The sequence below is a fragment of the Danio aesculapii genome, chromosome 11 (genome assembly GCF_903798145.1).
Source record: "Danio aesculapii chromosome 11, fDanAes4.1, whole genome shotgun sequence".
In the NCBI taxonomy this organism is placed as follows: Eukaryota; Metazoa; Chordata; class Actinopteri; order Cypriniformes; family Danionidae; genus Danio; species Danio aesculapii.
Genome location: NC_079445.1, coordinates 15,652,035 through 15,676,052, shown reverse-complemented (window position 1 = coordinate 15,676,052; position 24,018 = coordinate 15,652,035). Strand labels below are relative to the sequence as shown.

The 24,018-nt window shown below is 36.6% G+C and overlaps 1 protein-coding gene across 1 annotated transcript in view; it reads left to right on the top strand.

The window, feature by feature from the left end:
- The first annotated feature begins 4,739 nt into the window (after positions 1-4,739).
- The window catches only part of LOC130237808 (dynein heavy chain domain-containing protein 1), a 66,328-nt gene continuing 47,049 nt past the window's right edge, over positions 4,740-24,018 (top strand). Inside the window, 19 exon segments of the mRNA XM_056468833.1 lie at positions 4,740-5,305; positions 5,426-5,629; positions 8,218-8,328; positions 8,441-8,597; positions 12,250-12,501; positions 12,590-12,733; positions 12,992-13,067; positions 14,572-14,822; positions 14,960-15,203; positions 15,782-15,939; positions 16,021-16,146; positions 16,226-16,502; positions 16,975-17,102; positions 17,931-18,129; positions 18,254-18,345; positions 18,432-18,630; positions 18,735-18,860; positions 18,951-19,042; positions 19,130-22,208. Of these exon segments, the coding sequence (XP_056324808.1) occupies positions 4,740-5,305; positions 5,426-5,629; positions 8,218-8,328; positions 8,441-8,597; positions 12,250-12,501; positions 12,590-12,733; positions 12,992-13,067; positions 14,572-14,822; positions 14,960-15,203; positions 15,782-15,939; positions 16,021-16,146; positions 16,226-16,502; positions 16,975-17,102; positions 17,931-18,129; positions 18,254-18,345; positions 18,432-18,630; positions 18,735-18,860; positions 18,951-19,042; positions 19,130-22,208 (6,481 nt within the window).

Sequence of the window (24,018 nt, the reverse complement as noted above, 5' to 3'; positions counted from 1 at the left end):
AGCTATGTTTGTGAGTAAGGTCATACATTTTATGAAAATACTTCTGAGATGGACAGAGATTTATTAGAGCCATCCATATTCTTTTTATTTCTTCAGTAAGTGTTCTGTTCAATTCTGAAGTTGTTTGAACTTAAGAAGCATTGGTTACATTTAAGCAAAATGCATTTTTCTCTTTATGGATGTAAGTTTGAGACTTGTTCAATTCCATAGGGATAGTGTGGGTGTCCATTGGAATTTACAAAACCTTTTCTGTGAAGTCTTGTATTTCTTTCCAGAAATATTTAAGCATTTTATTTTCCCAAAAAGTGTGTATGACTGATCCCAGGTAGGTTTTACATTAGTGACATCAGGAATGCTACATTACGATATTCATGATTTGCTCAGATGAAGTGGGGTCAGATAAGTTTAAGGACTTTTGCCCACCTTTTTTAGTCCCACATACAATGCAATAAAGTGTGATTGCATTTAATAACATTTTTTATATGCATCAGGACATATATACAATATACAAATTATGTTAAACTGTCTACTGAATACACGTTCTTAAACACTGGAGTATGTAAATAATATAATAAGCATTAAACAGCCTCAAATGGGTCATTATCACTATAAAGTGCCTTTGACATTTCAGATTTAACCACACAGTTGTTGTATTAATTAGACCTTTGGCTGCAAGACATTTATGTTGGTCAAGCTCCTGGACTTTTTACAAATAAGCTGCAAGCAGAAAAACAGTAAACAAACCTCAAATTGTGTCAACGCTGACATGGACAAATTCATAGTAGTATAAGTATATTTTCATTGCAATGTGATTATAAAATGGATATTTTCAGAAAGGTAATGTGTCCCTTTACCAACCCAACTTTTTAGATTATGGAAAAAGTCTATTTATATTAATGAAATAATGGACAAAACATTTATTTCCCAATAAAATATGCAATCATTATGTGTTCTTTTCAAAATAAAACCCAAAATCTAAAATATTTTTTCAAACTTTCAAACCATATTAACTGGCCCTTACTGGTTAAGAAATCACACAAGATTTTTTTTTTTTTTGCTGAGGTTATAAATAATTTGTTTATTTTCATAAAAGTTGAACATGATGGTGGAAAACAAGATGACAGGGTGGACAAAGGCTTTATTTAGTGAACTAAATATGGAGGAACATTTGAAAAACAACAGGTACTACAAGAAATATTAAAGGGTTAACATAAAAGGGTTGTAAAAGTTTTCAAGAATTCAACTTCTGTTTTCACTAATACTGCAAACCACTGAGCCACCATGCTGTTATCAATTAGGTTCCACCAATGTGCAAATTAATGGGTAAATTAACACTAATTGTCATTCAAATTGAACTAAATTTGCTAATGAATGTAAATCTTTACAATGTATATTGTATTGGAGGAGTGAAGGGAATGTTAAAAGCAACTCAAGTTAAACACCTTAATAATACTTTTTTTTCAGAATGAGGTAAATAATCAGGTTATAGATGTTTACATAAATGTACAAATACTCAGTGAGCTCCTTCGTATAGACTGAGACAGATATTGCCAAAAGGTTTGTATTGTCCACTCATGTATTGCATCTGCTGGTGTAGTATAAGTGTTGTAACATAAAAACATTTAACAATAAAATAAAAAATAAATAAATAAATAAAGTGTCAATAACAATGCATATGTCCATGCTGTCAAGAAAGTATTTGTGACAAGGTGGACAATGACAGGAAGGACATTTTTGGCTAAAGATAGCATTTATTCAACACAAGTTTTTCCTGATTTAAGTTCTTTATATACAGTTTAAAAGCTGTATATTTGTATATATTTTTAATATATAAATATATAGTATATTTTTAATTTCAGATAAAAAAAAAAAAAAAAAATTTCACTATGACAGGGTGGACTTGTTAAGCTTGACAATAGTCAATTTCAAACACAATATGAGGAAAAATAGGAAACATAAGTAGATATTTACTGTGTGCACAGCAGATGTTTTAACCTCCTCTGAAGAAAGGGAAAATGGCCCACGGGGATGCCAATGAGTACATCAGAGGGTTTCTCAAAGGGGCATTTACGTTTTTGAGGGGATTGGTCAATGAGTAACTTAACCATGGTTTATTATAAACAAAACCAAGTAATCACGTATTCATCATTCTTTTATGATAAAGCTGCGGTTAAAGTTATTATTACGACAAACTATAGTAACATTTTATAAATAATTTTATTTTTAATATAGGTTTTTTTAGGTTATAGCAGACCAGGGGAAATTTAACATTAATTGTCTTAGAGTAGCGACTTTCTAGGACAGTATCTTGACTTTCTACCAACATACGTTGGCATGTAATCATATATCCAGTAAAGTTGTTTTTAGAAAGTAGCATTACAATCTTTAAAATAACATTTCACTTCCCCTAAAAAGTAACAGAGTAGCATTTAGTTAATTTACATTAGAGGATTGTAATATATTACTTTTAAACATAACTTTATCCAACACTTATATCTGACTACCGAAGCAAAGAGCATAGTCATTATAAGCTTTTTGACCGAAGAAAGGAACTGATAGAAAGAGAGAGACCCATTTTGAAGTTTGCGGCTGTGTTCCCATGGCAACAGGAAGTGCCTACGTACTCACAACTATGAGCTGAGATTTCATCCTAGGTAAAGTTAGTAAAAATTTCCTTAACTATATAGCCTACAGTTTTAATTTTTTATTATTTATGTTGAATGCATGTTTTCCTTACTCGACATAGCAGCTTCGTTATAGTTTGTTGAACTTGGCCTACTAAAAACTTTGCAATCGTTTCTTGTTCACTGTATCCAAGCAACATGGGGCAATGTCGGTGTAAAACACTAACTTAAAACTGACAAACGAAGATATTTCTCTTAACGACAGTTTTAGTTTAGCTATTTGTATCATTTTAATCTCCTCCGTTTTAAAGTTATCTCACTTTTGCTTCGTGATTCGAGTTTTCTATAATAAAAGTTCTGTTAGCCGTAATGCTATTGACATGTTGTTGTTGTCGTCGAGCTATTTTAACTTGTAATTTATAAAATGTAACGTACATAGTACTTATGGATTTTTTTGTAGTCATTAAAAATTAGGGTATTTTCTATCGGGTACCAGAAGTCTACATATTAATATACTACTGCTTAGTAATTATTCATAATTTCCTAATAAATAGATATCATTACATATTATTAGTATGCATAGCCAATTACATTTGAGATATTTACATATTAAAGATATACTACTAGTCAGTTTTAATTATTAAGTAATAGTGCTTTTTAAAAAAGATTTTGTCCAATGCCCATTTTTCTACCTTATTCATTATAATTTTTGGTTGCTAGTTATTTATTAGGTACTTATTTACAAAGCATCCGGAAAGTATTCATAGCGCTTCACTTTTTCCTAATTTTTTTATGTTACAGACTTATTCCAAAATGGATTAAATTAATTTATTTCCTCAGAATTCTATACACAATACCCCATAATGACAACGTGAAAACATATTTTTAAAATTGTTAAATGCTGTCGCCTCCCCCATGCAATCCTCAAAACAGTCATATATCAGTGCGTGACTGTCAGCTGACGTGATCCATAGTGATAAATAGATGCTGTTTCCAAAACCGATTCTGATTTGAAGCAGAGCGAAAGTCTGGGTTTTGGATACGTGTTTGAACAGACATATACACATAATTAATAATAACAACATCTAAGGATGTCAATCTTGGTGGTTTTTTTTTTCAAATACAACAAATTTTGTCCTAAATGAGCATAAAATGTTAGGAAAGCAATTGAATGCTTTTATTATAACATTAGATGTGTGCATTTTTAAAGTGACATCTGTTATTTAATGTAATCAAACAAAAAAATTAAATAAATGAGGTTCATTTCTTGCTCTTCAATCAGAATGTGTAAGTTATACAGTGAAGAAAAGATTAATGAGATTTATTTAATAGCTTGATAAAACATATAATAATATGAAATAAACCATAAAACATATTACTGACCGTTTTAACTTTATTTACAATGAAACAGCTCCAGAAGAACATATTTAGCAATTTGGGGAGGGGGGGATATCCCTTATTATCGTGGGCATATCACTTATTTTCACATCCCAATGTTGACAGGTATGCATTTACAAAATCCAATTTGTAAGTTCAAAACATCATTCAAAAATACACAAATGCAATGATGCAATGCAATGAAAATATTTCATTATATAGATTCTTACTTGTGAATTCACGAATTGGGTAAACCCAAACTTACAGATGTACAATTTGGATGTTGTAAATGTGAATTGTGCTGTGCATGTATGAATTTTATTTTGTTAATATATTATTTTTGAGACTGATCTGGCTCCATATTTCTACAGTGTAAAGCTGCTTTTGGCCATGACATGTTCACACCTAAATGGTCATAAGAGTGGTGTTTAATGTATTACATGCAGCATCCTTAATTTATTCTCTTAGGTAAGGTGAGATCTACTCTTAAGGTTCATAAATGTGCTTAATGCATTATAAAGCTTGAAGCATCAGAATTGGTGCTCAGTATCGGTCTATTAACCTGACAAGGAATCGGTACTTGGTATTGGCTGCAAAAATCCTAATCGGAGCATCCCTAATTCATATATACTACCTTACCAGGATAACATAAAAAGGTTGGATGTGTTTTTTTTTAGAAAATGGGGTTGAAGGAGGATCACATTGTAGTCAGTGATATGTCAAACTGACTTCCAAGTCATGTCGTCACCCAAGAGAGATGCTCAAGGTAATGGCTTTACAGGACTGGCAATCACCCAGACCAAAGGAAGAAACAGACCTGCTTCTCAGCCTCCTCTGCTGTCTCGTCAATCTCTGACTACCACACCAGCATTTAAACGTGAACCCTCACCTTTCCGCGCACTCAGTTTAAGAACCTTGTCTCCAGCACATAATGATCTGTCTGCTGTTAAACTGCCGCAGTTGGTATCTCAGGCGGGCACTGAACTGGCAGTCAGAGAGATTGTGTGGAATGAAGGAGCCAGTTTTGTGACACCTGTGAAAACAGCTCAGCACTCAAGTGTCAAACAACTCAAGTAAGCTGACTAGTGGAAACCTACTTATGCATGAACTTTTGTTTTTGTTAAAAGTTTGTCTATTTTTTTAAGTGTTGAAAATGACAAGGAAAAGATTACAACCGGGAAAGATTGCCAGGCCAGAAACAAGCCACTCACTGGAACTGAGGTGGTTGAGATAATAGCCAGGAAAAAACATCAGGGAAAGCTTGATTTTTACTATCTGAAGGCTTCTGAAGAGCTTCCTTATGGGTACCAGTTACTATTATTTTTAAGATAAATATTTTATCTTGATATGCATTCGTCTCTATATGATCAGAAATATTATGGTTCACTTAATTAGTTAGCTGAATGTTTATATTCTTTTTTTAGACCATATAACTTGCAAGTGATCTCTCGGAGTGAGGAATGCGCAGATCACTACATCTTCTCCCCCACAACTGTAATACATGTGCAGGATGGCTGCAGCATTGAGCTATGGACCTTGGCAGAGTGGTATCGAGAGGCTGTCCTTTGTGAAGCTGTGAGAGAAATCCCATTTTTCAGAGATTGTTTACTGCGCAAGATCTTCAAAAGGTTATTTAACTTTAGTTAAATAATGTCAAGCAATAGTTCACCCAAAAATTTGAAAACTCCTTCATTTACTAATCCTCTACTTGTTTTAAACCTGTTTTAAACCAGTCTACATTAACAGACAATGTTGAAGACAAAAACAGAATTTGTTTTCACCACGCATTTAAAAAAGGTTTCACGTTTACATGACAAAGTTTACACATCCGGAACAACAGCCAAAACACTGTATTACATATGCCAGGCTAGTATTTGGCATTGTTACCTTGTTAGTAAAACTGTACCTGTAAGGAAGTAATTACAACGTGCCATCGTAGGGTCAGCGTTGGTGTGTATGTAGAAATTGCAGTGGGTGTAAGCTGTTGGTTGTCCTTAAAAACAACCAGTGGTGGAAAGAGTACTGAAAAATCATACTCAAGTAAAAGTACCATTACTTAAAAATGTAGTGCAACTGAAAGTAGAGTAAAAATATCTGTTGTAAATTAAAAGTAGCCCTTCTAAAAGGACTCAAGAGTGAGTAGTGACAAAGTCTTTTAAGTCAAGTCATTTCACTCGGCGCCATCTTTGAAACACCTCTCTGGCAAATTAACATATAAACATCAAATTCTCCAAAACTGTATGCCAAGTTTACAATTAAATTTCATATGTGGAATCGAACATGGACCTTCAGCATGCACTGGGGCAGTTTGCTGCCGAGTGTGACATTGCTGGGATGAGAATCAACACCTCCAGGGTGGCAGAGAGTACCCTTATAGAAAGGGTGAGGAGCTCAGAGTAGAGCCACTGCACTTCCACATCGAGAGATATCAGCTGAGGTGGCTCGGGCATCTGTTTTGGATGCCTTTTGGATGCATAGCTAGGGAAGTGTTCCAGGCATGTCCCCCTGGGAGGAGGCCTTGGGAAAGAACCAGGATACGCTGGAGGGACTATGTCTCTAGGCTGGCCTGGGAACGCCTTGGGATCCCCCCAGATGAGCTGGAGGAAGTGTCTGGGGAGAGGGAAGTCTGGGGTTCTCTCCTGCTGTCCCTGTTACCTGGCCCCGGAAAAGCAGATGAAAATTAATAAATGAATTTGGAACCAATAAAATGAAACATCAGCTGGTTTCGTTTCTAAATGTTCAAATCACACAAAATCAGCATTCAAAGGGAATGACATCAACCTCCTTTATAGGTGTTTCAGTGTATGTTACACATTATCATTCTCTGAATAGTGCCTCACTCAATCACACATCTTCTATAGTATATTCTCAACATGATCTTGATTGCAAATTTCCTTTCAAACGACCGGGCCTCTTTGTTGATAAGTTTGTGGGTGTTTGAGTAGTTGCTGTCATATGATGTTCAAAAAACAAAACATTTGTTTTCAAGTGTAGATGGCTTATTTAAAAGTACAGATTTCAAGCTTTATGTTAATTCAGGGCCACCACTAGATTACAAAGGCCGAAGGGTGGCTTCTAAAAGACATGGCATTGTAATGAAGTTTACGGCCACCTGGCCGCCAGAAAGAAGGAGGCGGAGAACCGACAAACTTTTAATAAGTTGGAGGGTCCGCACTTCAGGACCAGTAAAAACGGAAAAAAAAACAAAAAAACAAGAGGGGGTTGGTCCTCCAGACATGCTGCCGCTCAGTCCTCAACCAGCTGAGAAATCCGTGGAATCTATCCACCCAACTGTCTTCTGATGTTTGGCGGCGAGGGCAACTTCTGGATTTCGGCACCACTGTAATGAAGTTTACGACCACCTGGCCGGCGAGAAGAAGGAGGCAGAGAACCGAGGATCTTTTAAAAAGTTTTAATGAAAAAATAAAACAAACAGATGGCAGCTCCTGCCATCAAATTAAAGGTAAAAGTAAACCACAATATGTTCGGACCCGGTCCTCTCTCGTCTAGCACTGGCGTCTCTTCACCTTTTAGCTTCCAGGGCCCCTCCATGAGACTCGAGGCAGGTGATACGTCCAGGTGTCGCTGATTATCTCACTCACTGCCTCGTACACCGTCAGGGCTCTCGGCCCCGCCTCACTTGCCACAGGCATGAGTATTTGTAATTCGTTACTTTACACCACTGACAACAATACTACCACATGTTCATTTGCGATTGGATTCTACACCTCCCTCATCATGTACCATGCATGCCTATAACATCATCATTTTTAAAGATTCTTGTTTTCGGGTATTTACATGGGAATGACAATGGTTGCATTTCAAGATTCATGCATTTCCAGTGCCAAAATTGATGTTATGTAAACAAACAGGCGAAACCCAAAAAAGGTTTCCAGATGTTGGCTGAAAACATTAAAATGTAAATGGCCCCTGAGTTTTTTTCATTGATTGATTAAGAAAAGAAGGTATTTAAAAAAAAAGAATGTTGGAAACCAGTAGCCGTTGATTTCCATAGTATTTTTTGTCTTAGTATGGATGCCAATTGCATTTGGTTCTTTTATATTCAATAGAAAAAACAAATATTAAAAAAGGTTTGAATCAACTTGAGGTTAAGTAAATTGTGAGTGCAGTTTTATTTTTGGGTGAACTGTTCCTTTAACTTTGGAATATAGTCGTTTATACAAGCAGTTTTCTAACTCCTTGACAACTTTTTCAGGTGGCACAGAAATGTCCACAAGGTTACAGTCAAACGAAGGATTGACATTCTTCCGTCTCAGCTGCTGATAGCAGTGCCCCAGTTCAGGAATGCATTATTACATCTTGCCAGGTTTTTTGTTCCAAAATGACCCTATAAGACATGTTAAAAAGTTAAATTAAAATATGCTGCTTTAAATATTCACATTTTTGCTTATCTGAAAAACCTCTTTTATTATTCCTAGATTAATTGAGGAGCTAAAGCAGGTCAGGTGGCTGCCACAGGATCATTTAAGGACGTACACACTCTTGGATTTTCAAACAGCACTCCTGGAAAAGAAGCGGACAGCTCAAGCTTCTTTAGAAAGGTTCCTACATTGCAGGGCTGCAATATTTAATACGGTATGATATACAACCTTCGGTTCACTCAAGAATAAAAGTTCAGTCTTTATTGTGTCATTTAAAGACCCTAGGACTTTCTTCCTTTCATGGAATGCAAAACAAGCTATTTAGTAGAACATTAAAGCTGCTCTTTTTTGTTTAGTAAAAGTGAATTTGACAACATTTTACTTAAAAAGTAAAAATAAAAATGCTTATGTTAAAAAATTAAACTCTGTGATAAATTTTATTTCTTTTCTATATGTCTAACACACCAACCTGATCTCATGAGGAAACGTAACTATTTTACGTTTTGTCAGTTTAGTGGATAATTTGTATGAATTTTGTATGAGTTAAGTCATACGAAAATGTACGATTTGTATTATTTTGAAATGATTTGTATGATTTTGAAAATGTACGCACCAAAACCCACCCCTAAATCCTACTGAGATGAGCAGAGATGAGCAAATTGTATTAAATTGTACGAATGAGATTGTACGAATTTATACGAATTAACTACTAAACCAAAGGTTACGAATTTGCTGTGAGATAGTGTTGAGCATACACATATATTAGTAATTTCAAAAGATCTCTAGTGCATGCCCAAATGTGAACCTAGACCACAAAACTAGTAATAAGGTTCAAATTTTGGAAATTGAGACAATAAGGTAATAATTTAACTTTATATTGATGTATGGCTGAGATGCAACTATTTGAAAATCTGGAATCTGAGGGTTAAAAAAATACAAAGTTCTGTTGTGAAACTCAATGTGCACACCTAATTTGCTCATACATCATTAACTATGTGGCAGTGATGGCTGATGTGAAACGAATGTTTCGACACAGTGTCGAGATCCCAAAGCACATGTGCTTCGAAACACTGCACCGAAGCATGATCCGAAACACCAGGTCACGTGACTAAAGTGATTCGAAACACCCGGGTCACGTGTCAAAAATTATTCGAAGCACCCAGGTCACGTGACCAGGGTTTAATTTGTGCCAGAACACGCTGGATCCGGCACCTCTGAAATCTGATCCAGCACCTCAATTTACCGATCCCCTCCTCAGCCGCCCTCCTCCCCCGTCCACTGTTCACTTTCACTTTCTTCCACGACTCCCCAACCCTCTTCACTTTCGTCCACGACAACCCCCCACTCTTCACTTCCCTCTTGCATCTGTGACACCCCTCTGCCATCCAAAATTTTGGGACCTTGCAATTTTTTGATTCAAATCACCCAGGTCACAAGACTAAAGCGATTCAAACCATCGGACATTTCAGAAGTGTTTCGAGACCTGGTGAATCTGCGTTTGATTGACAGGGTTGGGAAAACTTTCATGTAGCCTAGTGGAACGTGCGTGTGCACAAAGTGTGCTGCAAATGTTCTGAGTTCGAATCCCGACTTGCACAAGTACTCAAAAATTGTCACTTGATGTATTTTAATATTGTTCATTTTTAACAAGACATACAGTTGAAGTCAGAAATATTAGCCCCCCTAAATTATTAGCACCCTGTTTACTTTTTCCCCCAATTTTTTTTCCCCAAGTTTAACGGAGAGATTTTTTCAACACATTTTTAAACATAATAGTTTTAATAACTCATTTTTATTAGCTGATTTATTTTATCTTTGCCATGATGAAAGTAAATAATATTTTACTAGATATTTTTCAAGACACTTATATACAGCTTAAAGTGACATTTAAAGGCTTAACTAGGTTAATTAGTTAACAGGTTAGGGTAATAGGGTATATGCCGAGCTAGAGTTGTTCCCTTACTGATAAACTTCCGGTGACCTGTTATTGTGAGTTTTTTTCCATTTTATATGATTACTTTTACCGCATCGATGTTGTAAAGTAATTACAATACAATCAGTTAAATAAACTTTAGTATTCATTTAGTTGTTCAAGCGTAAAACGAGACAAAAAGTCATTTACTCGCATGCGCCTGTCAGAATCAGCAGGCTAGCGCAGAAGCTCCATTGAGTATACTGGGGTAAAATAAATGTTCATATTAGACATGGCGGTGATAATGTAATTTAATGCAGTTATTCTTGTATAATCTGAGACCCACTTTTTATCAAATATCACTCAGTCAGTGGAGATCGCTGATTTTTTAAGAAAACAGACCTTAAACGCGCCAATGGCATACAGTTCACCGGAAGCGCTTAACCCAGGTTACTGGCAAATTAAAAGTTCTATTAGCATACTTCGGCATATAGCCTATTAGGCAAGTAACTGTATAAAGATGGTTTGTTCTGTAGACTATTCAAAAATATATATATAGCTTAAAGAGGCTAATAATTCTGACCTTAAAATGGTTTATAAAAAAATAAAAACTGCTTTTATTCTTGCTGAAATAAAACAAATAAGACTTTCTGCAGAAGAAAAAATATTATCAGACATACTGTGAAAATTTCCTTGCTCTGTTAAACATCATTTGGGAAATAATTAAAAGAGAAAAAAAATCAAAGGGGGACTAATTATTCTGATTGTATTTATTCACAAAGTGTTTATTGGGACCAATCTTAAAACAAAACACGTTACAAGAACAGAGCATTAAAAAAACTAATGTTTATAGACTGATTTCACGTGGCCGCCATTTTATTAGCATATAGCTGCATCATCCTGGATTCGAACCCATCATCTTTGCATGCTAGTCAGGAACTCTCATCGCTCCAATAAATCACTTGACACATCAATTCTACAATGTGGGGTATAATTCCTCAATTTGTGTAACAGTTTTTTTTTGCTGAAGATGTTCTAGAGTTATTACATAAAAGAGACAGGTTTGGAAACATTTTGAAGCTTCGACAACTGTTTCAGTGTTTCATGAAGCCTCACTCTGCCCACCAACCAGATGATTTCTCTGAACGATAAAGTCTACACGTAATTAGATGTTTTTGGCCTTTATTGTGTTTTTATTTGCCTTACCTTAAGGCAGTGGTTCTTGATTCCAGTCCTCGGGCATCCCCTCCTTGCACAATTTGTATGTCTGCACATTTTGTATGTAGAGAGAATCATGAACTGATCCTTATATGTCAAAAAGAGACATACAAAATATGCAAGGGGGGGGGGGGGGACCTGAGAACCAGAATTGAGAACCCCTGCCTTAGGTTATTGTTGTTAATTCAGTTTGTAGATACTATTCACCGCATGTTTTTTACTGACCACTGTTGTAATAGTTTGTTATAATGTGCAAATGTGCAAAATACAATGTAATTGTGTGGATGAGAAAAACTCTGACATCAGAGGTTTCTCTTTTGTGTTCAATGGAAGAACGTCTGTCAAACAAATTCAGAATAACAGCAAGCTGTCAGCCAAGACACATCACAGTTTTTACTTGTTACAAACATGGTATTCAGATCTTCTCTTGCATTTTTATGTTAAGATTATTTCCACTTATTTCATCACATTCTACATCCCTTTCATCCCAAATTGAGTTGGTGGTCTCTTATGGCTGTATGAATGCATTTGACAATACGAGTATCTACACTACAGATGCTAAAAACATTTTAGACCCCAATTCAGAGTTGTATTTCGTGTCATCACTTTTTACCAAAATGCATCTTAAATAAAACCAAGTGTAAATAGGGCCTGAAAGGTTGACAAAAAAATATTTTTGGCTGAACTATCCCTTTAATGTTAATAAATATTCATTGCACTTATCATCTACTTGCAGGTGAAGGATAAGAGTTATCAAGCATGCCAGGACCTCCAAATGGAAGTGGAAAACGTAAAGCTTTACCAGAGCAGTCAATCCTTACACCTTCAGGTCTCCTACCTTAGAAAGCTACAGAAAGAGCTCAGTCAGGCAGAACAAGCCATACAGTGGCTGGGAAACCTCGCTTCTCTAGCTGATCACATGACTGTCCAAAACCTAGTCACAATCTCCAAAGGGGAGATCACAGCTTTCCTGAACAATGTTTTAAATGTGAGAATCAAAGTTTTAATTGTGAATTTTGAATTAAATGCAAAATTGATGTTCTTTTTTTCTTTTGCACATCTTTTAAACCTTTCAGAGAGAACTGGAAGAACAGAGCGGTCTCTTTCAAGTCGAGATTATATTTGGAGCAGATGGTCAACTTTCTGTTTTTCCACCATTACACTTGTTTCAGGAAGTTTTACATAAAGCGGTGTTGTCTGTAGAGGATTCAGTACTTCAGGTAATACTTCAATACTTCAGGCTGACCAGATGGTCACATAAAAAAGTACACTCAAAAAAAAAAGATTTTTGCTGCTTGTTCAAACTACTTATTTAAAATACATTTTTTGGGAAACTTTATTGTTTTATGTTCAATCCACTTTAACTTGTTACATTAACTTTTTGTTGAGACAACATGAATGAACTGTGTGGAACCCACCATTTTTACAGTGTAAAAAAATTGTTATTTAATCGGTACATGATATTTATTTTTCTACAGGTGTTTGACTCCTGCAGTTTGTCATATGACTCGAAAGGCTGTTTGCCCACTTCTTGTGCTGAAGATCTCATTGAAGGTACCCAGTACAGCATCGCATAAACCATTATAAATATTTCACTGTTAATATAAAATTCTGTCATATTTTACTCATCCTCCACTTGTCTTTCTTCTGTTTAGCACAAAAAAGACATGTTAAGAAAATTAAATTGTACTCCATTGACCCATAGATATTTTTTCCCTACATTGGATGCAGAGGGAAACTGTCAGAGCATGTGATAACTTGCTTGTTACAAGAGAGCTCCATGAAGGAACTGCGTTCCCACTGGCATGTTCCATACATAGTGTTCACTGCTTTCTACCCACTAATCCCTGCACATGGAAAACTTGAAGAACTTTCAGACAAAACTTAATTAGTGTGAAGATTTATTCAAATGTAATCATGAGAAGTGCATCAAAAAGTCACATCATACATACTTTAATACCCTTTGAATTGAACACATTTTTTTAAATCTGGAATATCCGGTCATACAGAACACTTAAGGTCAAATGGGACAAACCTCTGAAATGGAAAGAGGAACATCCAAAATGTGCAAAGAGGGGGTACGAGGAACAGGATTGAAAACCTCTGTGCTAGTGCACTTTCATTTTAAGACTGCAATTTAGAATGAAATTTGAAAATGAAAAGAAAGAGAAAGAAAATGAAAACTCCTTTTCAGACTGGTGTTTTTATTATATTTCAGGCAAAAAATTATCTCCAGCCACACTATACAACCTAAAATGCATCTGTACTTGCATTCTACTGCTTGTGTAATGGTCATATAAGAGGGGCTTGATGAAGTTTGAAATTACACTGCACATCTACACTGAAAAAGAGCACCAGCATTACCAAGCTAGTATAGTTTGTAGGGGGACCAACAGTTTTAACCCAAAACTGACCAGTCTGTCAGATAAAAAAGAGCCGGGGTCCGAGATTCAATAATAAAAAAAGTTTATTGAAGAGTTTACAGTTTCATCAGCTGAAGCCAGCTTCAACACTCTTGTAGTTTGTAGGCCAATCTGCTTATAATCTTAAAACAGCAATTATACTCTTACATAACGTGATTAACTCTGCGTCATACATTTAGGTGTTTTAACCTGATTGGTTGAAAACACAGATAGAATTTCAACGTGTGTGTGCATAATTATGAACAATATCTTCCAATGATTACTTAGGCGGTACATACAAAAATCAGACAGCCACAAGGATTCAGAGTTTCCTCCGGGTGCTTTGGTTTTCCCCCACAGTCCAAAGACATGCTCTGTAGGTGAATTGGGTAAGCTAAATTGTCCGTAGTGTCCTAGTCCTTCAGCATTGGGCTAATAGCCCACCTCATAAAAACTAGATGTTATGAAACACCGATATGGTGCGGCTAAATATCAACTTTGATATAAATTGCCCTGGGAGTAAGTAAGTAGGTAAGTAAATGATGAGAGAAATTTTATATTAGGGTGAACTATTGCTTTTAATAAAAAATAACTGTCTTCTTTAACCATTTACAGGATGCTGCAAAACATTCTTACATTTTGTCTTGTCTCTTCAGAATGTAAAGACAAAGTTTGTGAAGTAACAGGTCCTGACAGGGAGTCCTCTTTAAATGAGCTTGAAAGGATGTCCTCCCAAAAGAACTCTTCATTGCAAACCATAGTGCCAGTCAAAATGAACTCCATGAGAGTTCAGGCGCAAAGAGTGCAAGGCCATTACAAGCCTCTGCCCTGGAGACTGCTGGAGTGGAACCTGAAAGTTCATGTTGAATCACAAGAGATTCAGAATGAGCAGGACAAGGTTTATCAGGTATTCAGATTTTTCATCTGGACATTGTGTCTGCTTTAGGATCATATGAAAACCATGCCTATAAGAATGTAGATATGTCAATTAGAATTAGCACTCCTCAAACCCATCATTGTGGTTATGTTGATTTCCTTGTTTAGGATGCTATAACAGAGGTGTTCCAGCTATGTGAGAGCCACTCTTGGTTGATAGATGTTCATTTATTCACCAGTCAGTGGGATTCAGATTCTCCAGAATCCTTGCGTGGATGTTCTCCTCTGAAATATGAGGAATTAATCAAGAAACTTCAATTTTGGATGGACAAAGTCCACAACATGCCTCAGTTCTTCACCACATCAAATAAGTTGTTTACTGTCGAGATAACCAACATACAAAAACAAATAGGTATGTTTTCAAGTGTTTTTTTCAAAGTGGTGTGTTCATAACTAAAAATCTGTCATTAGCAAAACATCTGTAATATAATACATAATCTGTATGTTTGTGATTATTTGCTGATGTATAAGAAATAGCTTGTTTTAGTGAATGTCAGTGAGTTCCTGTAATTTGAATTGTGTAATTGCAGTCATTACTTTAGGATAGGGATGTTCAATTTCTAGCATTTCTATGCATTATTATTAGTTCCATATAATTAAAATAGACCATTTGATCCAATATTGTGCTTATTAGCTTAGCAACGTGCTAACATATAACAAGCACTGCACTTTTTAGAGACTTTGATTCTGGGCTTTTGTTTGTCGTTAGTAATTAATTTATATTTTACAACATAATTTCACAACAATCACAGCATTTTATCTGAAGCCACTGACTATAAATTATAGATTATTAGTACAATCCCACAGACTAATGGTGACAATACAATGTATGTATACGTTATAGGACATTTTCTCAATGAAGACAATTAGTGTTAGTTTGCTTAAGCGTTAGTTTTAAAATGCTGATTTCCTGTCTTGTTTTGTGTTAAGGATCCATGTTAAACACCATTGCCAAAGAAGTGCCAAAGTTGCTGTATGAAGATTTACAGATACGCTCTAACAACCTAATTTCTTGGCTTAAAAGAGCTGTGGAAATCATGCAGTCTGAACCAAATTCCTTTCACAAGTTCACCGTTTTTGCTGAAATGGTATTAACTTACTTCTTTGTCAGTGCTGGTCAGTCAGTGTAAACTGTGGAGGTAATTTGGAGGTAATTGGATTTTATGCAGGTAAAGCAAAGTGAGAGGATGTCAGAAAACATGCAGCAGGAGCTGAAAGACCTCCACTCTTTACAAGATAGTGTGCGACAGTATTATAAACACGTGGCTTTGAATGAAATTATCTCAATGAAGCAGGTACTTGTAAAAAAACAATATATTAATTGTAATTGATTTCAATCGAATTGCGAAAGCTAACAACCACCTTTTTCTGTAGGTAGTTGACTTGTGGGATTGCTTGGTTCCTCTAACAAAACAAGCTACAGGCAAAGTTTCCCAGCAGCTTCCTTCTATGTTGGAAACATTAGATGGCAATGTTTCCTCATTAGTGAACAAATTAAACAACCTGGTTTCAGGAGCCACTTCTGGACCCTATCTTGACCCTGACCAGAATGCCAAGGAAATGCTTGTCCAGCTAAACACATTTTGCAGTCAATTCTATGTGATCGCTGAACAGTTGAATGATCAGAGCAGAGCCAGTGAAATTCTGAGAGGTAAGAAAATATATCCTAAAACCTAAACGCAGCAATCTCTTCCAATGTTATTGAGTAGTTTATTCATTCATTTTCTTTTCGGCTTAGTCCCTTTATTAATCATGGGGATGCCACAGCGGAATGAACCGCCAACTTATCCAGCATATGTTTTACGCAGGGGATGCCCTTCCAGCTGCAACCCAGTACTGGGAAACATCCATACACACTCATTCACACACATACACTACGGACAATTTAGCTTACCCAATTCACCTATACCACATGTCTTTGGAGTTGTGGGGGAAACCGGAGCACCCGGAGGAAACCCACACGAAAACCAGGAGAACATGCAAACTCCACACAAAAATGCCAACTGACCCAGTCGGGGCTCGAACCAGCGACCTTCTTGCTGTGAGGCGATTGTGCTACCCGCTGCGCCACCATGCTGCCTATGAGTAGTTTAATGTCAGTGATTTTTATTTACTCTTTTTAGGGCATCAACTAGATCTTACTTTTGTGACAGTAGCACAGCAAAATATTGAAACAAGGAAAGGACTCTGGGAACTGATGAGCATGTCTTCCACACAAATCCAAGAGTGGAAATTGCTACATTTCAGGAAGGTTTGTAGTTATCAAAACACATTTTTATTAGATGGCTTGGATTATACCAAAGTCCCTCTTTGAAACGCCTCTCGCACAGTATGTCTGAATGGGGAAACATCAAATTCTTGAAAACTGTTTGCCAAACTTCCGATTATATTTTGAACCACCAATAAACTTAAACAGCAAGTGTTTTCAATAAACGTCCGGATCAAACAAAATCAGCATATTTTCAGGTTGCCCGAGTTAATGTGCATGCGCACTCGAAAGGAATGAGATCACGTCACCAACCTATTTTATGGCCGTTCTACATATTATCGTCCTCTGGATAATGATCGTCTGATCACGATGGTCTTCTGAGGTAATTCACGACTTGGTCTTGATGGCGAGTCTCCTCCAGAAATGGCAGTGACTCTTTGTTTACAAGTTTGTGGGCGTTTGAGTAGTTGCTGTCATGTGATGTGCATTTGACAGGATGGACTGTACCTCGCGGTAATTTCATACAGATTACAAAACCAAAAAACATTTGTTTTCAAGTGCACTTGGTTCGTTTTAAAGTACAGATTTGGATATATTTCTTATGTCTGTAAAGCAAGTATTCGCTGAGATTCCAGTATGTTTGCTGACCCAAAAACTGTTGTTAGAGCACACATCTGGTCCAAGTTTCACCCCCGGAGAAACTTAAGTCTTATAGCTATCAATGATTGGCTCCTTTACTAGTAGGCAGGGCTTCATTCGCCATATTGACCATTACACTTTTCCCCATTCAAAACTATACAAGTGACATGTCTTGTATTTTCTATAGTCTTTGATTATACATAGTTTACAACTTCTTTTGCATCTTTACAGTTTGTGGTGACTAAAGCCCAAGACTTGGTTGGTTTTTGGATACAAAAGGCAGAAACATTTGCTAGTGTCATACCTTTCCATGATGCATTGCTGCAGAAAAACCTGCAGATTTTACAGGGCTTTAACCAGTTCCTTGCTGTACTGAGTAAGCTGAATAGTCCCACTCTGAAGCACAAGCACTGGAGAAATATCTCAAAGGGTAAGATGGCTTAGCCATGCTAGATGGCAGTCAAATGGCATGGATGGCTTAGCCAGATTGGCATAGCCACATTAGTGTTTTTAACATAATATATAGGAACCAAACATCTACATGTTTTCTGCAGGAATTGGCCTGTCGTATGACCCAGAATGGAAATTTACAGTAGATGATCTTATGTCCAAAGACCTGCAGAGGCATCAAAATAAAATCAATAAGGTTTAGTAGCACTTGTTTACATTGAAAAACATAAATATTTTTTGATTATTGTAAGCTCTGAGTTGTGGATGTTGATTGGCTTTCAGATCTGCCTTGATTCCAAAGCTGAGACAGACATGGAACAGACATTCAGAGTTTTACAGAGGGAATGGGAAACGACAGAGTTCCATCATAAAAGGTTCATTTTTGCTGTCCAGCAACAGCAGACTCCACAACTAGGGGATGCCTCACCTCAAAATGCACCAAAACATCACATTAGGGATGGTGGAACATTCACTATTATTGGTAAGTGATATACTCAGTTATTCAGCTGGTCTCACCTGATGGGATTGTTAAAGTTGTCTTTACAATTTTTTTTCATCAGTCTGTTTCTGTACTTTTCTTATCAGGTATAGAGACACTTCTAGCTCATTCTAAGGAAAGTGTTCTGATCCTTTCCGACATGCTGCGTTCTACACATGTTGATGAGTTTCAGAAAGATGTTGAACACTGGCTGCTGCTTTTACAAGAGCTGAGTATGTAATAATGTATATTTGGGAGGGAAAAGTTATGGAATATTAATTTCTTGTTTTACTTAGTCTCTTGACTTACTTGATTTACTACAGATGAATTGCTTGAAATATTTGAGAGATATCAGCAGAAATGGATCTTTATAAGCCGAACATTCAATGAAAATGTGCATGAAAAGTTTGAGTTGGTATGTTTTTTGATTTGATGCTTCTTTTATTTACTCAGTTTGAGCAAAGCAGTTTCCTCTAACTAATCAATAATTCTTTTGTTGTAGCAAGAGAGGTTTCACCCGGCAGATAAGTTGTTTCGTGAAATCATTGAGATCACAGTCAATGACCCACATGTATGCAGTTTTGTTCATCTGAGTAAGAACAGAACAGAGTTCAGTGACATTTCACAAGGACAGAGTCTACGTGCTGCCTTTCTGAATAGACTCACAACAATGGAGGAGATTTCCAATCACTTTCTTAATGTATTAGAGTCAGCACGGAGCCAGTTCCCCAGACTCTACTGTCTCAGTGATGGAGAGGTGATAAAACTTCTCTCTTTACAACTTCCAGCACCTTCCTCCCTTTTACAACTCATTCAGAAATGCTTTACAGGAGTGAAGCAGCTTGATGTTCAAGTCGAAGGTAATGTCTGCTGTACACATGACTTGGCAGCTCTTACTAATGAGCGAATGTTGGTACATGGTGTATATGGAGAATTTGATGAATATGTTCCCTTTTTATGTCCTCTTAAGTCAAACCTCAATCCTGTGGCTTGGCTTGGCCTATTTGAGCAAAAGTTAAACCAAGCAGTGAAACTTAGATTTATAAATTGCTTAGCCATCCAGCAAAAAACAAAGCACGGAAAGCTTCCTAGAAACCCAGACCTGATTGGGAACAACAAGAGTAACAGTTCTGAAGTAGCTCATGAAGCTTCCTCACTTTTAAAAGTAATATCTCAGTATCCTTTGCAATGTCTTTTGGTGGCAGAAGAGGTGTTGTGGTTTAGCACAATCCAGGAGTCAAATTCTACTACTACTAACATGTGGATGAGAATTAAGTCCCAAAACGCAGCACAACTGCAATATTTGTGCCAGCTTATAAATGAAAATTCCACAAATTCAAATAAGCACCCATCTCGGCGCATCTTGACAGCTCTGCGTGCCTTGATTATGTTGACCTTAAAGCACTCTGGCCAAGCTGATGGGCTTGTCAAAGTGAAAGGAGATTTGGAGACCTCTTTTGAATGGCAGAAGCTTATGAAGTATTACCTTATTCCAAATGCAAATGGCATTGCTAGTGATTTACTTCCATCTCCAGAGGATCAGTCTGTCTGTGTTGATATTCTGCGCACACAATTGCCATATGGCTATGAATACATTGGACCTGAGAACTGGACCATGGTGAATACCCCTTCAACTGAACAAGCTTACATGGGCATAATTCTTGCTCTTTCCAGCTTCAAGTGTGCTTTCATCAGTGGACCCCACATGGCAGGCAAGCAGCAGGCTGCTGTGCAGCTGGGTTATGCACTGGGTCGACAAGTGGTTATCTTGAAGTGTTGTTCAAGCACTAGATCCTCAGTCATTTCCCAAACGCTTCTAGGTGCGCTTCAAAATGGAGCTTGGCTAGTACTTGATTCAGTGGATTTGTTGGAACAAGGGACGTTGTCTGATCTGGGACAACACTTGACTGAAATTCATCAAAATTTGTCAGCAGTTCAAAGACAAACACAAAAAGAAGAACACGAGTTGTTCTCTACAGCTAAGAAGTCTAGCAGTGGTGAATTCATCAAAAAGAATAACAATACAGTAAATGAGGTAGAATGTGTCATTGCTGGGAAAAAATATATTCCGGTTAACCTTACCTATGGATGTATCACAATCTCACTTAATGGCTACTCAACTAAGATACCAGAAAATTTGAGAGCTGCGGTAAGACCTGTCACACTGATGAAGCCACAGTACAGAATCATTGCAGAAGTGATGTTTCTGTCATATGGATTTTCTGAAGCTTCTGATTTAGGTCGCCGCCTGGATTGTCTCTTTAGGCTTGCAAAGGATTTACATTGCCTTCCTGATTTTGTTAGTGGACATCAGACCTCTTGGCTTGTACTTCTCAGAAATGTGATTGCTTCCTCTGGAACACATTTAAACCTCTTTCACCATTTGAAAGAAACTGATAAGTTCAGAGAACATTTCAAGTTTGCCAATCAGCCTAAGAAAATTATAAATGTGGAGTTAGAGGAGCAAGCAACAATCAAAGGAGTTCTGTCTGTCATGCAGAATACTGTCTCAGATCCAAAGAGAGCATCAAAGTTTTATGAAATATTTGAGGAAATCTTTCCAAAAGTAAGGAACTTTCCAAGTCTGCAACAGATTATTGATGAAGAAGAACAAAGTATGTTGAAAAAAGCAGTGAAAGTTGAGTTGCAGCATCAAGGATTTCATGCAGACCCACAGATGCTTCACAATGTGTTGATCCTACATCAGGCTTTGAAGGTTTCCAATGTTATAGTGCTTCTTGGACCAGCAGGTTGTGGCAAAACAGCTTTATATCAAACCCTAGTAAGAACACTTCAGAAACTTTCCAGGACTCTTGATGTTGAATCTGCAGGTGACCATAAAGGAGATTTTAAAGATGACTTTCATGAGTTCCATTTGCCATGTTGCCCTCCTGTGAGCATCGAGGTTATATTCCCCAATGCCTTGACCAGCAAACAATTTTTCGGTGGTTATTTTGGCAAGGACAGTTCCTGGCTTGATGGAGCTTTCACTAAAGCATTAAGACGCTCAGAACAGATCATCCCTTTCAGAAGAAAGAAGACTGTGCAAACACAATGCATGAATTGGATTGTGCTGGATGGCGATCCAGTTGGCAAACCTGCTTGGTTGGACTCTTTGACCACTCTTTGCGATCTTGAACATCCTCATCTTTTCCTCTCATCAGGAGAGAAAATTGAACCATCAAAGCTGAAAATACTAACTGAGATCACAAACCTTGGTGATTCAACACCCTCCATAGTGGCACACTGCAGTCTAGTGTATGTTTCTGGTGAAAACTTATGGAGATCTGTGTGGAAGAGTGAGATGGATGTTCTCTCTAGGGAGCACACTGTGGACCAGATTACTCTGAAAATGTGGAAACAGCTTTCTGAAGACCTTTTCTCTGACACTTTAGTGTTTCTTAAAAACACAGTTCTTTCTTCCGTGATGGCCAGTGGTGGATGTGAAGGCAAACAGGCATCTAGGATTACTGAGGGTTTGCAGGAAATAATGAGTTTCATTAAGATTCTTTGTGCGCTTTTGGAACATTCTGGGAAGGGAGGAGCCTCCAAATACACTTCAAGGAAAACCCAAACAGAAGGTAGAAATTTGCTCAGTTCTATTCCTATTTATGAGTATTTCTTTGGCTATGGGCACTTTCATGTCATAGGGATTTTGTATTCATTTAAGTGGTACAATTGTATTTTTATCAAATTAAGACCTCATAATATATTATATATATATATATATATATATATATATATATATATATATATATATATATATATATATATATATATATATATATATATATATATATATATATATATTGCATATTTAATTGTTGTTGTTTTTTTTTTGCATTCGTTCACCTAAATTAAATAAATAAACTAGTGAAAGTATGAATATACACATCTTACAACGATTGTCAAAACTTACTATAAATTGCCCATAGCCGAAGGAGCAGTAAATGTGACTCTGGACCACAAAACTAATTTTTGAAATTTAGATTTTACAGTCATCTGAAAGCTGAATTAATAAGCTTTCCTATAACACTACCTGACAAAATTCTTGTCGTCTATCCAAGTTTTAGGAGCAACCAATAATAACTCGACTTCTGGTTGATCATTTGTTATCAGAAGTGGCTCATATTAAAGGCGAAGGCCTCTAGATTACGCTTATTTTACCAAAATAAAATATGATCATGCCTTGATTTTTAATTATTTAATTAGACGGTAAGGTCTGACTTTGCTGAGACAAAACTCTTGTCACTTAACAGAAATAATGTCCAATATAGAATATAAAGTCATGGTGCAGTGGAAAAATAATTAATATTGTGTATGACTCTCATGAGCTTAGACTGCATCCATACATCTCTGCAGTGACTCAAATAACTTATTAATAAAGTCATCTGGAATGGCAAAGAAAGCGTTCTTGCAGGACTCCCAGAGTTAATCAAGATTCTTTGGATTCATCTTCAATGCCTCCTCCTTCATCTTACCCCAGACATGCTCAATAATGTTCATGTCTGGGGACTGGGCTGGCCAATATTGGAGCATATTGACCTTTTTTGCTTTCAGGAACTTTCATGTGGAGCCTTAAGAATGAAAAGGAGCGCTATCCTGCTGAAGAATTTGCCCTCTCCTGTGGTTTGTAATGTAATGGGCAGCACAAATGTCTTGATACCTCAGGCTGTTGGTGTTGCCATCCACTCTCCAGATCTCTCGAACGCCCCCATACTAAATGTAACCCCAAACCTTGATTTTTCCTTCACCAAGCTTGACTGAGTGAATCTTGGGTCCATTCAAATGCCAATAGGTCTAATGCAGTATTTGGGATGATTGAGATGCAGTTCAACAGATGATTCATTGGAAAAATCTACCTTCTGCCACTTTTCCAAATGATCAACTAGGAGTCAATTTATTATTGCTGCTCTTACAAGTGGGATTGACAACAAGATTTTTGTCAGGTAGTGTGTTCTAGTGATTCAAAAACATAAAAAAAATGAAAATCCTCTTTAAAGTTGTCTAAATGAAGTCCTTAGCAATGCACATTACTAATCACATTTTGAAATATTCACAGTAGGAAATTTATTAAATTTCTCCAAGCAAGATGATCTTTGCTGTATTTTCTAATGATTTTTGGCATGAAAGAAAAGTCTATCATTTTTTTTTCACTCATATGATGTTTTTTTGGATATTACCAAAATATTCCAGTGCAACATAAGCCTGGTTTTATGGTCCACGTTCACATACAGTTTATACTATGTTATGTTGTATAGTATTGTATACAAAGCTGTAGTATAGCCTACATAGTACATGTCCAGAGATTACTTTTGAAAAGTTGTGTTTGTATGCTGTAAAGTTTTAAGAGACTGATCGTCTGTATTCAGTATTTTGGTTAACAATGCA